General features: G+C 47.3%; 1 protein-coding gene across 1 annotated transcript in view; it reads left to right on the forward strand.

Annotated features, from left to right (window-relative positions):
• The first annotated feature begins 3,364 nt into the window (after window positions 1-3,364).
• Window positions 3,365-16,621, forward strand: part of Wwox (WW domain containing oxidoreductase) — an 874,518-nt gene continuing 861,261 nt past the window's right edge. Inside the window, exons 1-4 of the mRNA XM_076838501.2 lie at window positions 3,365-3,623; window positions 9,686-9,750; window positions 10,617-10,674; window positions 14,164-14,342. Coding sequence (XP_076694616.1) covers window positions 3,517-3,623; window positions 9,686-9,750; window positions 10,617-10,674; window positions 14,164-14,342 — 409 coding nt within the window. The 5' untranslated portion in view covers window positions 3,365-3,516. The remainder of the gene's footprint in view (window positions 3,624-9,685; window positions 9,751-10,616; window positions 10,675-14,163; window positions 14,343-16,621) is intronic.

The raw sequence follows: 16,621 nt of genomic DNA on the forward strand, positions 1-16,621 counted from the left end.
AGCCTGGGGCTGGTGGCTGGAGTGGTGGGGGGCATGATGCCTGAGACCATGGAAGTGAGGTGGGGTAGAGGAAATAGAGATAGCTGGAAAGGGGGACTAACCGTGAAGGAGGCCCTTAAACACAGAGCTACACCCCCAGCCCTTTTTTATTTTTTTTTTATTTTGAGACAGGGTCTCAATAAGTTGCTTAGGGACTCGCTCAGTTGCTGCAGTTGGCTTTGAACTTGTGATTCTCCTGCCTCAGCCTCCCAAGCTGCTGGGATTACAGGCGTGCACCACTGCTCCTGGCTAGAAACTGTAATTCTAAACCTAAGAAGCGCCCTGAGCACCCTCACTTTTACTCCCCAGGCCTGTTCTCCTCCAGACACAAGTTCTTAATAGATGCATGAATTTTAGAGTATCAGGAGTCTATATGATTAACGCCTACACACGTTGCTAGCTTATGATGTGACACATTTTCTTTAGTCTAAATAAAGCCAAGGGAAAATATTGTTAGACACTTACTTACGAATGTATTCCAAATGCTTTCTGTTGACTGGGTGATGACCATCTGGAGATCCTAAAAGAACCGGATCTCCTTAAGCTACCCTGGGCTCCATAGTGAAGACTGCTGAGCTCACCAGCCTGAGGGCACCTCCCGTATTTCCCTTGCTCACTGCTTACAAATTCTGAACAAATCTCCTGGCTTTCCTAATTAATCTTTGTGCCTGTTTTGATGTATCCTGAAGTTCATTTCTGGGGCATAGGTCAAGAATCTGCCAGGGCTGAGTTGAATTCCCCTTCTCCCCTCGGGGGGCGGGGGAACCTCCTTAGACCCCTATTTGGTGACAAAACCACAAGAGGAAAAAATCATAGACCTGCCCTTGGGTTTCCTCCTGTGGTGTCCATATTCCAGTTCAGTTCTTGTGAATTCTGACCATCAACCCTCGTTCTGAATCAGCGTCTGCTCCTTGGAATCAGATGAGCCTGACTAAAACAGTGTGTTGAACTGAAGCCAAAGACTAGAAATCCTGAAATCTGCAGGTTTCAGTAGATCTGTGGTTCTTAACTGGGGTCCAAATTGGCAACTTCTGGAGGTATTTTTGATGTCACAACTGGGATGTGGGATGCTGCTGGCATCTAGTGGGTGGAGGTATAAAAATGCTGCTAGACACCCCACAGTGCACAGACAGTCCCCAAGAAACTCTGGCATCAATGACAGGAGAAGCCCTGCAGGGAATTGATCATGATAATAGGGGACAGCAGAGGGTTGACCCTGAAGTTTAGAATTCTACCAGAGAGACCACTATCCCATTTGGAGGACATCATATGGCATTATCCATTGCCCACTCACAGTGATACTGGTGACGAGTCCTGCTTCCCCACATGTTGAAGTTTGAACATTAGAGAAGTACCCGAGGCAAGCATATAGAGCTTGGGGGCCATAGCTGGTATCCAGGTATCCCAAGAAGTAAAGTGTTCTGCCCTTTTTATATGTCCTAGGCTACCTTTGTCCTCCTGCCTTTCCCCATTATCTTTCTCCTTCCTGCTTATGTATCTAGGCCCAGGACTAGGCCCAGGAATGCCCCGTGGGGTGGCCAAAAGGTGGGAAACAGGTGGGCTGAAGGGGAAGGGCAGGATGGTACAGCCCAGGACACATTAATTAACAACTTTATAGCTCCCTGTAGGGAGGGGCAATTCCTGGGACAGGTTACCTTGTTAACAGGTTGGAGTAGGGGCTGGTTCTTGATAAGGGTGGCAGAAGGGTTCTCAAGGAATTAACATTTCAATCCCTTAGGGGACAGTCTCCTACTTGCCAAGATCACTCAAAATTGGCCTCCTTGATCCAACCTGACTCAATGTACCTATCTACGCTGACTGACTGTCTAATTCTGGCTTCAACAGGAAAGTGGTGCCAGCTGGGGCTCTGACCAGTGCAACCCAGAGAATCTGAGCAGTCTCTGCTTGGACAGAGACCATAGATAGTTGGGGAAACTGAGGCTAATCAATTTAAGTATATCCATTCACCTCTCTGCAATCAGGGGACTTTGTGAGCCAATTTTCTATTCATAGCAAAGGAATAAATGATCTTAGGTGACAGGTGAAAGGGACTGACTAGAGGTAAGCCGAGGAGCAGCAGATGTAAATTGAGAAAATTCATGTGATGATAAGTTTGAGCTGGGACAGCAAGCCTGGTCACACCAAAAGGTGCTTTCAATACTTTAGCTTTTGGCTGAGGCTGTTCAGGAATGTTGTCTCCCTCAAGAGTACACCAACTAGGACTCCTACAGTAAGAATCAATATTAGGACTGGAACATAAAAAGCAACATTGTTGAAGGTCAAGTTGAAGATATGCTCTTGGTTTTCAGTTCAGGACATTTATAGATATAGTATGCTCATCAGGTGTTCAGAGATGACATAAGGCAGTCTGCTACATAAATTTGGAAATTTTGCTTTTAATTAGTTCGATTCACAGAGGGCTAAATCTAAAAATCACATTTTCATTTGTTAATTTAATAAACTTAGCATTTGTCCAAGTGGTAGTGAACAAAGGAAGCATAAGATGTGGTGCTCTGTCAGATTAGTTGAGAGTTTACAGATAAATAAGTAACTGGAAGTAGCAATGGGGTCTGAACTTCCCGGAATTACCTGATTCTGTTCTTCTGTGGTCCTTTGGGTTAGTTACTTATCCTTCTGAAGTGTGTCCATGTTACAGAGGTGTCGGATATATGCAAGAGAGAGCCTATGAATTCCTGGCCACCATGCCACCATCCCTTAAAGGATCCATAAACGTTACCAATTATTATCAACAAAAGCATACTATGGATGGAAGGAACTTCTGCAGGACTAGGGAATTAAGAGGCGTGAGAATTTGCAATTTAAATTTTCCAAGTTTATAATGCCACTTTTCTATGCACAGCAAAATTTGTGAATCAGCCCGAATGAGGGCAATTGGATGGTTTTTAATCAGGAATGTTTACTCTTCCTGAGGCCTTAAAATAAGGAGGGGCTGGAGTCCAGGCCTTCCCTATTAGAATCCTTCTTTTCTGCTCCACTTTCTATTCCGGTTGGGCCTAAACTACATTTCCCAGGAAGCGCAATTGCTAGGGCTCCTGCAGGATTGGCTAGAACCACGCGGAAGTGTTACAGGTCGCCCAGCAACGGGCGGAGTCCTGAACCGTGACTGGATGAGCACGCCCCTTCCTTGCCTCCCGCAGAGCGAAGAAACTCCGCCCCGTCTCGGAACTACGCAGCCTTCTCCGGGCTTTACTTCTAGCCGAGATGCAGCGCAGTCTCCTTCACGCTTTCTCTGGTGGTCTTCCTAGGCTCCTCCCCTTGTATGTCGGGAGCTGCAAAACCCAGGAGACTGGATTACATTTACGGATCAGGCTGTGCGGCTCTGGGCTGCGCGGTGCGCAGGCGCGAGCGGTCGGGCCCCAGCGCGCGCGGCGCTCGGTTGAAGCGGGAGTGAGTTCCTGGGAGAGGAGACCGGCGGCGCGCGAGCGGGACAGCGGGCGAGCGCCTCCTCTATCCGCCATGGCAGCCCTGCGCTACGCAGGCCTGGACGACACGGACAGCGAGGATGAGCTGCCCCCGGGCTGGGAAGAGAGAACCACCAAGGACGGCTGGGTTTACTATGCCAAGTAAGGGGGCCGCAATGGGGCCGCTGGGCCTGGGACGCACCTGGATGGGTCACACCTGGAACCCTACGGCCTCGCGCTCGCGGGGGGGGGGGGGCTGCGCCTTCCGACATGGCGAGGGTGGTGCTAATTGACAGCGATTGTCAGAGGCTGGAGGGTCCCCCAGAAAGAGCCGGCCCCTTTGTGGGCTCTGGGTCAAGCGGGGTCACCTGGCAGCGGCCAGGCGCGCCCTCTGCTGTTCAGGAGGCAGCACTGCACAGTACGGTGATGACAGTTGTTCCCCCAGAGAGAAAGGAATTTAAAAATATGCACAAGCCCAACTCTCTCCTTGGGGGTTTGAAGGCCTAGGAGTATGTATTTTCCTACAAACAAATGCTGTATATAACTTCATTATTGGGTACCCTAGTAGACCCTTTTTCCATCACTGTGTGACTTTGAGTCATTGTAAGAACTCAGCTTGTTTTCTCATCTGTAAAATGGCTTGATAGAAGGGCCCTTTGAGGCAGTGTGCATAAAACACCTAATGTTCAGTCACTTAGTCTTTTTGATGTGTTGGGAGCCGCAGCTATCTCTGTCTTTTCAGTCTGATGTGTACTGGGGAATGTCTTAAATGCAGACATTAGATCTCTGTAGAGAACCTGTTGCTTCAGACTCTCCACTTGGGGAGTCTATTTTTTTTTAAGTTTTCCAGATGAGTGGATTATAACTTGGCTTTTAGAAACAAATTAGTATGAACACTATAATTTTCATTTAAGATAAAATTTTTTTCTTGGGTCCCCCACCTCCCAAAATTGAGTTAATTAGTTTGGGCCGTCCCTTCTCCCCAAACGTAGGTTGATAGGTAGGCTGAAATATTTTTGGTGATCCTGATCTACCCAAGGCCCAAAGTTGTGACTGCTGCAGTTATGGTGGCCAGGTAGAAAGAAAGAAAGAAAACAAACAAACAAAACAAAACAAAACAAAGAAAACCTCTGGTGATCTTATAGAGATTCTATGTGTCAGGCCTCAAGCTCCGGGACTATGATAGTAAGACTCGGTTGTTTTTTTTTTTTCGGGGGGAGGTGGGAGAGGGTACTGAGGATTCAATCTGGAGGCTACATCCTCAGCCCTTTTTGTTATTTTGAGACAGGATCTCACTGAATTGCCCAAGCTGGCTTCAAACTTGTGATCTTCCTGTTTCAGCCTCCCAAGGAGCTGGGGTTACGGGTATATACCAATGTGCACAACCCAGTTGTCATCAGCTGTCCTCAGTGTTATTGAATAGACTGACATGTTAGTCGGAGCACCGTGCCTGTGCTGAGTGGCAGCCTGTCTAGCATGAGAGGCAAGTTGGTAGGTGGGGGCACGTTAGGGAGGCATCCTGGGACCCAGAAGAAGAAGGTGGATGAAGTGGGCAGGAGGGCAGCCAGGGCAGAGACAGTGCGTGGAGACCACAGGCCACGCCCGAGCAGGTGTGTTTACACTGAGGCAGGAAAGGAAGACCCACGTGAGGGAGGCCCTTCTGCATCTTGCTGAGGAGATGGGGCCCTGTTGCCAGGCTCAGGTCCACTGCAGGTTTGGAGCCAAGACACCACTTTAGGTTTGTGTCTTTAGAAGAATTGAGGCTTGGGAGAATGAAAGGGACAATTCTAGCCGCAGAGAACGCTTCAGCAGTGTAGGAGGCCAGGCCCCTGAGCCTGAGGATGTGTGCTCTGTGCTCCTCTCCTCCCTCAGAACTGAGCCTAAATGTCACTCACTGCCCCAGAGATCTTCCCTGCCTGGGTGCCCCACCCCTGCACCCATCTCTTTGGGGATCTGCTTCTGGGTCCTCAGTGTCATTTGCAGGTTTCTTCCTGTTTGCGCTCCGTGTCCCTCTGCAGTGCAGGCCTCGCTTGTCTACCAGTCTCCCCAGCACCCACAAGCTGTAGCGCAACAGAAGCACGTGGAATGAATAGTGAAGGTTAACTAGGGACCCGGGGGCAGCTGGCATACTAGACCCCGAGGCATAGATGCCCTGACCTGCTCCTAGCTTCCTGAGACCTCTTCTGCCTCCCTCCTCTGCCTCCCTCCTCTGCCTTCCTCCTCTGTTCTCATCTGGCCACGTTCCCCTGCTGCTTCTCAAGTTAGGGCCTAGGGCCTTCCTTCTCAGGCTGGTCCTGCCTCCCCACCTACTTTACTTCATGTGGCTTGGCTCTTCCCAACTGCTTCCTTCCCGGGGACTTGTGTGTATGACTGGCATAAGTCCTTCCTCCGACCTGCAGCAGTGTCTTTGGTCTCACTCTAGCCTGTCTGGCCCTACTATTACTCTGGGGACCAGGCTGGCTGGTGTCTCTGCTGACCCTCCCTCCAGTTCTGCAGGCCCTTTGTTCTTTGGCTCATAGGCTGACAGATCCCTCTCACTGTTCGTAATTCAGCCACCCTGTTAATCTCTCCTGACCTGCAGGCACCCTGGCCTTGCTTTTCCCTCATAACTCTGGAAGTGACACTTGTCTTCTCTTGGGAGTTTGGCAAACTTTGCTAACAGGCTCTCAAACCACCCTTCAATTTATTCCTTTTTCCAGATATTCGTTCTCCACTGCAGCAAGGTCATGCCCAAGGACAGAGGTTGTAGGGTCTTGGGGTCTTTGGCTGTGGCTCAGTGGCAGAGCACTTGCCTCGCACACGTGGGGCCTTGGGTTTGATCCTCAGCACCAGTAAAAATAAATAAATAAATATAAATATATTGTGTCCATTAAAAAAAAAAAAGACCCTAGGGTCTTGTGGAATTTCCCTTTTGTAGCTGCAGCACTGTCCAGTTACGTGGGTGCCCCTGGGCCAGTGTGTCCCCACAGTGCACTCGTAGAGCTCAGAGGCACAGGTCACATGGCTCCAAAGCCTACCAACCCGGGGGTGGGGTGGGTGGGGTGCTCTAGGACGACCCACTACTGAAGGCTGACCTCAACTGCAGAGCTGGCAGGCCTGTACCCTCCCCCAGCATCTCAGAGCAGCTTCTCTGAGAGATGGGGTGGAAGGGACAGAGACTCAGTGTCCTGTCTGTCACTGTAGTTGCTAGGGCCTTCCGAGTCTTCCTCCCCGTCCCCTTTTCCTATGAAGCCTAGAGAGATGGCCAGCTCCCCCAGGAGATGGTACTCCTGTGCCCAGGGTGGCTGTCCTCACGGCCCACTCCAGGTCTCTGTGCCAACTTCAACTCTGCTTTCACAGCTGACGCTTTAGAAGAGCGCACTTAGAAGTGGAATTCACATAATGTGATATAAATTTAATTTTGATCCCTTGGTTTAAGTTAAGATTACTGTTAATTATCTCTTTAAATGACAGAAAGCTTCCTGAAAGGAAAAACGGAGGGCTTCTGTTTAAGGGGAATAAGAGAACACTTGGGGGACATGTGTCGTGATTTTCTCTTCATTAAAAAGTCATTTAAGGTTATAATTAAAAAGAATACTTTTAATTAATTTTCGTATATAAGCATTTACTTAAGCTAATCCTTGTGTTGGAAGGCACGGTCCTTGGCTGGGCATGTTAACTCATGAGCTCTGTGTACCCCGGGCAGCGCTGCTCTTCCTGTCCCTGTGGCACTGGTGAGGAAGCCAAGGCACAGGGAGCTGGAGAGCTGCTCAAGGCATGCAGGTGGGAAAAGCAGGACAGGTGGCCTTCAGGCTGCAGCACCTTCCCTCCCAGAGTCCACTGTCTCTACCCAGGCCTGGGCTCTCCACCAGGGACAGTTGTGTACTGCCCTAGACGATGGGCAATGTCTGGGGACACTTTCTTTTGCCACAGCTGTGGGGACTGGTGTATGGGCACCTAGTGAGTAGAGGCCAGGGATGCACAGGAGGGACCCCACCAAGGAATCACCCGGTCCCAGACGTCAGTAGTGCTGAGGGTCAGAAACCTTGGTTTGAACAGTTTCTGTCACCGTCAAGAACACAGATTGACAGTTTCTTCTGATTTTTAAAATGTTTTTCAGAATACATGAATAAAAGTTCTGAGTGAGTCTGTGTCTGCTCTGGAAAGTCTGTAATCATCGTGTGTCTGCACTTGGGCCTGCTGTGGGGCAGGGCTGTGCGGGCCAGGGGCCCTCTGGCTTGCCTGCTCCCAGGCCTGGTGTTCTGCTGTTAGGGGTCATCTTCTTGCTTTGTCGTTTGCAGTGCTGGGAATAACTGAACCCAGGAACCCTTTACCACTGAGCCACATCCTGCGACCTTTACTGCAGTTTTTAGAATTCTGAGACAGGTTCTCACTAAATTGCCCAGGCTGGCTTTGATCTTGTGGTCCTCCTCCTGGGCCTCCCAAGTCTCTGAGCTTACAGATGTGTGCCACTGCACCTGGCTAGAAGTCACTTTCTTGAATGTAGACTTCTTGGGAACTGGACTGCAAGCTCATCTGATGTGAGCCTGGGAGACCAAGATGATTTTGCACGTCAGGCCAAAAGACCACATCTCTTACCTTGAAGAAGTGCTCACCTGGCGAAGCGAGGAGCAGGGGCGTTGGATGCTGCTCCAGGTTCGGCTTAGCCAGTGACCACCCTTCCGTTGGCAAGGATGAGCAGGATGGCTTTACTGCTGCTCCCCCTGGGCCGAGAGGAGTGGGTGGGTTATGCTTTGGAGGGAGTCAGAGCTTCTGTTTTGAGATCGGATTTGGCCGTGGCTGACATGGAGGGGGTTACCTTCGCCTCTGACACCGCCTGCTTGCACAGCGATGTGATCAGGCTCCAGCCCCGTCCAGGATGCGTCCAGGATGCGTGCCTCACCTTGCCAGTAGCTCGGGGAGGCAGGCATGGAGGAGCCCCACATGGCTGACCACAGCCAGTCCTGGTCATTCTGCCTGGGGGTCCTGGTATCCCTCCACTGGGGCAGAGGCCCAGCTGCCAGGAGTTTGTAAAAATGGACTACAAACCTACAGTTCATGAAAAGGCAGCCCTTGCTTGTGACTTGCAATATTTTCCAGAAAGTTCATGCTCTATACTTATTTTCATCAACATAAGGAAGATGTGTCCACGTTTTATTGTCTGGGTGTCAGTGATTAACACTGTTTTATTTTTTGCAAGAATATGTGGCCTTTTAGGAAGTCTACTTACTTAGCCTTTGAGTGCCTCCCACCACCTCTGGCTGTGTCCCTTGTGAAGTGGCTTGTGTTCCTGGATGCCTTGTCACCTGATGACAGATGTTCCTACCTATTGGCCCACTGTGTTATTTATTTATTTATTTTGTTGTATGTTTATTTTATTTGTTTATTTGTATGTGGTGCTGAGGATCGAGCAAGCTAGGCAAGCGCTCTGCAACTGAGCCCCAGCCTCAGCTGTTTTATTTATGATTATATGTTGTTCTGAGATAATGTGCAAAGTTTGGTGTGGGAATCAGGCCAGTTTGTTTAATTGGTTTGTTTAGAATAATGGCTTGCAATTCTGAGAACTTCTTATATGCCAGGTACTATGTAAAACCCCTTTATATGCAGTGTCCTCAGAGCAGCCCCCTGGGATCAGTACTAGAATTGTTTCCATTTTGCAGATGAGAAAATGGAGGTAAGAGGTAGAGTAACTTGACCAAAGATGCGCAGGTAGGTGCCTGTGGGGCCAGTTCACTGCATTCTCAACTGCCTCTCGGGACATTTAGGAATAGCTGTTAATGAAACACTTGAAAGTTTTATCTGTGGAAAGAATGCACATTTTAAGAAGATTAGCATATTCAATTATATTAAAATATCCAAATTATAAATTAGACATTATGACTCTTATTATTATATCCTGGACTAAAACTAAAAGAAATACAAAACAGAACTCCTCTCTGGATATTCTGGGTGATTTGTAGAGCTTTCTGAAGTTGCCCCCCAGCTGATGGCCTGGTCCTCTTCCTCCTCCTCCTCCCTTCTGCCCCACCTGGCCTAGAAGGTGACTCAGGACATTCCTGCAGGATTGCTTCTGCAGCCAGGAATGCAAGCTGTAAGATTTATGTTCTGCTTGTTTCTTTTCTGAGAGTTTGTTTTCATTACTCTTGAGAGGGCGTTATCTGGGAGAGAACAACTTTAATACAATTTATTATTGCTTAGAAATGTTAATTTTTGTTTATAGTATTGTGGATTTTTTTTTTTAACAGTCACACTGAGGAGAAGACTCAATGGGAGCATCCAAAAACTGGAAAAAGAAAACGAGTAGCAGGAGGTTTGTATGTTATTGCCAAAGGAGAGAATCTTGTATTGAAACATTAATTATGTTGGGAAAATGTCACGGACAGCATGGTGACAGGTTGCTGTGTCATTTGGGGAAGGCTGTGCTGGAGAACCATCAAGGAACTAGATGACTCTACTCTGAGAGCCTGTGGCATTTGGCAGAAGGAGGTGATAAGGTCTGGGGTGGAGGAGATGATTTCTTACTGCTCTTAAAAAAATATTAAAATGATTGGGGCCTTTGGCTCATGGCTTATTAGGTTTTCCAAAGCTGCACTGTTGGTAAAATAGCTCTTGGTTTATACTATGGAATTACGCATATCAATACTTCATGGAATTCCATAAAGATCACCATGATTTTTGGATGCTTGGAATAGACATATAAGAATGAAAAAAAAAAAAAAAAGAAGAAGAAAAAGAAGCATAAGAAGGTCCTTGCTCTTAGGGGCTTAGGGTCCAGCTGAGGCGATGACAGGAAGTCAGAGCTGCCCTGTGACCTCTCTCAAGGCAGCGGGCATAGCGGACAATGGTGTTGGGTGCCTGCCGCGCCCACTGAGGCATCTCTGAGCTTATCAAGGGGGAGTTCACACTGATCCAAGCAATGGGGAAGATTCCCCTAAATCAGGACCTGGACAGAGCATTTTAGAATGATTGAGAGTGAAACCCGTTTGATAAAGCAAGAGGCAGACATGTGGGATGCAGCTGGGGCCGCGGGCCTTCTGCAGCTGCTTGGAGCAGCGGCTGCCTGTACGGAGGGGTGGGCTTAGGGGCAGGGCTGGTGGGCACGGCACCTCCTCCTCCTGAGCTGGGGAGGGGGCTTCAGGTCCCATGGCACTCACAGACCTGTCTTTCCTGTTTCAGATTTGCCATATGGATGGGAACAAGAAACCGATGAGAACGGACAAGTGTTTTTCGTTGAGTAAGTGTGTACATAGAAACTATTGTTGGCCACTTTACTTTTTAATAGGAATTTTTAATTATAAAAGTAATACACATTGACAGTAGAAAAATCTGCAGTGGTATGTACCTGTAATCTTAGCAGCAGGAGTAACGACTTTGAATAGTTCTGGGATCATTCTTCCACCTCCTCCCAGTCTGTTTGCCTGTGCTTTCTTCACCTAGGAAATGCACCAAGTGAATGGTTTAATAAGCTTTTTCCACATAACATATTGTGATCTTTTTCTCATATCCTTATATATTTTTAAAGAGAATATTTTATGGCTCTAGAGTATTATTTTGTATAGATGTACTCTAATTTGATCAAATTGCCCATTGGGCATTGATGTTAAATTTCTATTATTAGGAATCTATAATTATTTTTTAAGTATCCTTATCTGTAACCCTTTTTACATCTCTCTCTTTAAATTTGAGCAGTGAACATTGGTAACCACCTGTGTAGCACACCCTTGAGTGAGGTGTGTCTCTCATCATCTGTATTTCTATATCTGTGCTCTCAGCCCCTGTAGTTAAGAGGGTATTATGATTTGCATGTGAGGTGTCCCCCAAAAGCTCACATGTAAGACAGTGCAAGAAGATTCAGAGAAGAAATGATTGGGTTGTGAGAGCCTTAACCAAATCAGTGAGTTAAACCCCTGATAGGGATTAACTGGTGGTAATTTAAGTGGTAAGTGTGGCTGGAGGAGGTGGGAATTGGGTGTGGCTTTGGGGTATATATTTGTATCTAGTGAGTGGAGTCTCTCTGCTTCCTGATCACCTTATAAGCTACTTCTTTTTGCTGCACTCTTTCTCTATGATGTTCTGCCTCACCTCAAGTCCTGAGAAATGGAGCTGGCCTTCTATGGACTAAGACCTCTGAAACCCTGAGCCCTCCTCTACAATTGTCTTGGTCAGGACCTTTAGTCACAGCAGCAAAAAGTTGACTAAGACAGAGGGATGTTTCCTGACTGTCAATGTTTAATGTTCAAGGTTGTGCATTTGCCAGATTAGGATAGGTTGGTTAATAGATTGATTTAAGCAGGATTTTTTTTTTTTTTTTTTTTAGTCAGGGATTGAAACCAGGGCCTTGTATGTACTGGGCAAAGGCTCTACCCTGAGCCTCACCTGCTCAGGAATAATAGTTCTTTTTAGGAGCTATGTGTGTAACATAAACACTCTGGGATCAGCCGGGCCTGCTCTTCATATGTGAGTCTGCCTTATGGATTGCAGTGTAATCTTCGTTTCCCAAGCACACCTGGAACAAAGCATCTACAGTTTCTATTTTCCCTTTTTTTAAAGTTGACCAAAAACTTACTTTTCAGAAATTCTGAATGCTGCATCTTTTCTGGAATTTCATGGCCTATTTCTAGTGCTTCCACTGTATCTGACTGAACCAAACCCTCTTCTTAGCTACCTGCCTTTGAGGCTCTCCCAGGCACTCAGCCAGATCTTCATAGTTACAGGGGCACTTTGTTTTCATCTCTCATTATCAGTTTGTGTTATAATAGTTTATTAAGTAACGTAATTATAGTAACAAGTGGCATAAGTGGTTTTTGAACAAATACGTGAACTTTTGGTGCATTGCCAGAATTGGGAGCAAATGGGCCATGGCTTGCTCAAGGGGTCTCTGAGCTGCACAGGCAGTCCCCAAGAGGCGCTGACAAGCTGGGCAGGCAGGATGTTGATGCCTGCTAGTTTATAAAAGACTTCTTCCTTCTTGACTTATTAGTCTTTTTCCTCAACAAATGAAGCATACCAACCCTTTGGTTGTATGTTGCAATTTTTTTTTCCAAATTTTTCTTTTAACTTTGTTGGCTTTTAAAAAATTAATGGTGGAGGTTTTTAAATGTTATGTAGTTTCTGCCTTTACATGTGTGCTGGGAGAGTTATTTCCCTGAAATGGTTTAATTGTAAGTGACCTAGGGCAGCGTTTCCTAAGCATAGTTCCTGGATCAGCAGCATCAGTGTCTCCTGGGAACTTTCCTTAACCCGATTCCAGCTCTGGGGGTGGGTTTGGCGACCTGTGCTTTAATGAGTTCTCCAAGGGTAGCTTGAGAGCCATTGGTCTACTCCAGAGATGGGACTTTCTCCTTTTCTGAAACAGGCCAGATAATGTTTTAGGCTTTGGGGACCATATGGTTTGTGTTGGAGTTTTTCAGCTCTGCCATTATAATGCTGAAGGAGCCATAGAGGATATAAAATTGATGGTCATTGCTGTGTTCCAATAAAACTTTATTTATAATAACAAGTGGTGGGCTGTATTGCCATCTGTTGTTCTACTCCAGAAGAGTGGTGGCCTTTGGAAGTAGGCTGGACCTTGGCTCCCTGGTTTGTCATCTCACACCTGTGAGCTGTTGCTGTGGAGTGCTGTTAGTGTTTAGCAATCAGCTCTTTAGTGGAAGGAAAAGAAAGCACAGGTTCGTTTCTATGGTGCAAATGCTTTGACCATAGCCAATTTCAGGCTACCAATGTGAGGTCGCTGAGGAACTGGGAGGATGCACATTTGGCTCTGCTAAGCCAGCATCTGTCACTCCCTCACCATGCAGCACCGTAGTCTATGTGTAACCCTGGGCTCCCTCTGCTCCCCTGGCAGGCTGTGGTTATAATAAGGGTCACATTTCTGGGTTGATGGGTATAGATTTTAAATTAAGAAATATGTTTTATTTATTTCTGGTGCTGTGGATTGAACCTAGGGCCTCCCACATGCTAGGCAAGCACTCTACCACTGAGCTGTATCCCCAACCCTCAACCATGTAATTTTATACACCCCAATACATGAGATTTTAGATATTTCTGGAGAGTTTATAATAGTTTTTAAGATAGTTTTGTGCTGTTTTGAGGTCTTTATCTTAAATCCCAAGAACACATTTAAAATGTAAAAAATAAATTCTATTACAAGGAGCAACTTACTAATCCATATTTACCAATATATTTTAATATTATATAAATTTTAGATAATTCCAGATCAAAAGCAGCATACTTATAGGAGGCCTGGGTGTGGTCTTAAGATAAAAACCTTTAGAATTTCATTAGTTGGTCAGTCTCATATTTAGTATTAAGAATTTTTATCAATTTGAGTTTTCTACTTATCTGCTTTTGAGGCCCTTGCTCAGGGCAAAGAGATTTAATTGAAATCCATGGATGAGAGTGACTGACAGATCTCATGGCCACATGTACTTGAATGAAGCCAAACCCCAGACCTGTCTAGTGACTGCCTTTGAGACGCAGGGTACGAGGCGTGGGCACTGTGCTTTGTAGTGTGCTCTGCAGCTCAGAGGAAGAGCTTCGGTGAGCCTCTTTCCAGCCTGCGCTGTAATCCTTCCAGGGACCAGGAGAGGTTCAACAGGCCCTGGTGTTTTTCGGGCTAAGGATGAGCCTTTTGGACCATGAGTGGTGGGTTCACCTTGATTGAGAGATTATTTTACACTAACGAGTGCTCACTGCGGTGCTTGCTGCTTCCTGTCCTTTGCAGCCATATAAATAAAAGAACCACCTACTTGGACCCCAGGCTGGCGTTCACTGTGGATGATAATCCCACGAAGCCCACCAGCAGACAGCGGTACGACGGCAGCACCACTGCCATGGAGATCCTGCAGGGCCGTGACTTCAGCGGCAAGGTGGTTGTGGTGACGGGAGCCAACTCAGGAATAGGTAGGCTGTCAGCGTTCGTCCTGTTTGTTTAGTGTCTGTGACTGCTATGATGAAATCCACTTAAATCTAACTATAATGAAAATTTTATGGTGGTTCTCTATTTTTAAAGTCTATTCATAGCGTTTCAGCTGCCGTTTCATTAAAATCACGGCCTCTTGAAACCCCAGCGCCCCACGACGGCTGTGTGGGGTGACCTAGGGAGTTCTGACAGCTGAATAATCAGCGAAAGATGGGCTATTTTGGTACTGTGGGCTTAGGGACAGCAGGCTGTGTCTAAGAGTCTGACCTGGTCTGTGTGGTGTGTGACGTATTCCAATTACCTGAGTTATTCAAACCAACATTTTCTGGTAATGGGATATGGGAAGGGACAGGAGGGACAGCACATGGCTTCAGAACAAAGGTCCTGCACGTCTCCACTGGTCACCAGGGCTATCGTTTTTCTCTGGGAATATATCTGATTTCTTTCTAAAACTGGAGAATTCATCCTTGTCTTCACCTCAGAATTAACCCCCTTGACTTCTGGCCTTAGGCCCAGTGGCCACTGTGTGGCGTCAGGGCAAAGCAGATGCTTGGCCATCCTTCTTGGGAGGGTTTTGTTTCATTTTGGTCCATATGTGCCCATTCTGAATTAGTAAAAGTCAGCCACTCTGAGGAGAGTTTACATCTTCAGATTTGTCTATAGATACAGAAAGTGGGTCGCCTTGGGCTGTCTTCCCTCAGGTCCTCTTCAGTCCCCTGAGGTCCCCATGGTGGCCTCCGTTCTGGACTTAGATCTCCATCTCTCTCCTTTCTAATTTTGAATGACACCTTTGACACTCCAGAAACATTCCCCAGCACCTTCAGGGCAAGAGGGAAATGCATTCTCAGAGGGTCAGTGAGGCTGTGAACCCGGGCAGAGGTTCTGACTGCGCCTGTCTGCTAAGGGAAAGAGGTAAGTGGAGTTTTTAAAAAAAATTGAAAGGGATTTATGGACAATCAACTCTTAAGATCTCATCCTGGACTCAGAATTTGTCTAGCTATTTTATCAACCTTACATCGGGGTAAATTCTGTACCATCATCACCGATGTCAAAACTGGTGGTGTGATATTAAAAATAGGAGCTGGGTCCTGGTGTCCAAGAAGCAGTATGTTGTGTTGATCGTGTTGACTGCTGTTATGGTGTGGACCCGTGCAGTGTCGAATAACTTAAAAAAAGATTTAAGGACTTAGGAAAAATACCTTTGTTTATTTCAATTGACCAGAAGATTAACAGAAACACCTCATTCCTTTAATCTTAGCTGGACAGATTTTCTTCCATCAGCGAGACGTGTATGAGTGTTGATTTTCTGTGGAGTGTTCAGGCTGCCCCACCTGATGTTAGAGAGCAGACCAGGGTGAGATCCATGCATTCCCAAAGATCTGTGACACCAGGCCCTGGCCTTGTCACGCAGGACCCAGAACTGACTTGGAACATTAAAGGAGGGGACGGGGGGGTCTGAACCTTCACAGCCCTCCAAGCTCTGGAGCAAGCCCAAGGCCTCTGTGCCTCTTCCCAGCTCCACTTCCTAAACACTTCCTCCCTTTGTCCTCAGTTCATTCTGTGGATGCTGCAGCAGGTGTCCTTGGCTGGGTGGGTTGGCAATCATGAGCTTGGGACAGGCCAGAGGTGTGGAAGGTCCTGGGGAGACCAGCCTTTCCTGCCCCTTGCCCCTGGCTCTTCCTCAGTCCCACCTTCCCTCCCTGTGGCCCTCACCTGCTCCTTCTCTTCTCCTCCCCTTGGGGCAGCGTCAGCCTGGGTGAGGGCCATGGATATTCTTAATTTTTGAAATAACAGTACTGCAAATTCCAGGCAATCGAGGGCTTGCAAATCACTTTCCCCTGAAGCAGTGGCATTAGGCTTAAAGAAGAGGGTCCCAGTAGAGAGGCCCTGGCTTCCTGTCATGACTGAACTGGCTTTTATGTCCCACGAGGTTGCCTGAAAGTGCCTTTGCCTGAGCAGGCTGTGGCTTCTAGATAAAGCTCTTCCTTCTACTGAGCTGTGCAACCTGCCAGGTTATGAATTGTCATCGCTACTTCATTTCTTCCCAATTCAGATGAGATAGCTGTGTGCAGAGTGTGTTGCTTGGTTCCCAAGACATCTGGGCGTTCCAGCCGCCTCTGTGCAGGTGTTGGTGGGGTGCTAGCCTGCCTTCCCCGGGGCCACCAAGGGCAACCACTCTAGAGGAGCAGCTGAGTGGCCTTGGGAACGCCTGTCTCTGACACAGTGTGGGCTGGAGCAGCAGTGACAGTACTTATTTGGA

The sequence above is a fragment of the Callospermophilus lateralis genome, chromosome 18 (genome assembly GCF_048772815.1).
Source record: "Callospermophilus lateralis isolate mCalLat2 chromosome 18, mCalLat2.hap1, whole genome shotgun sequence".
Taxonomy (NCBI): Eukaryota; Metazoa; Chordata; class Mammalia; order Rodentia; family Sciuridae; genus Callospermophilus; species Callospermophilus lateralis.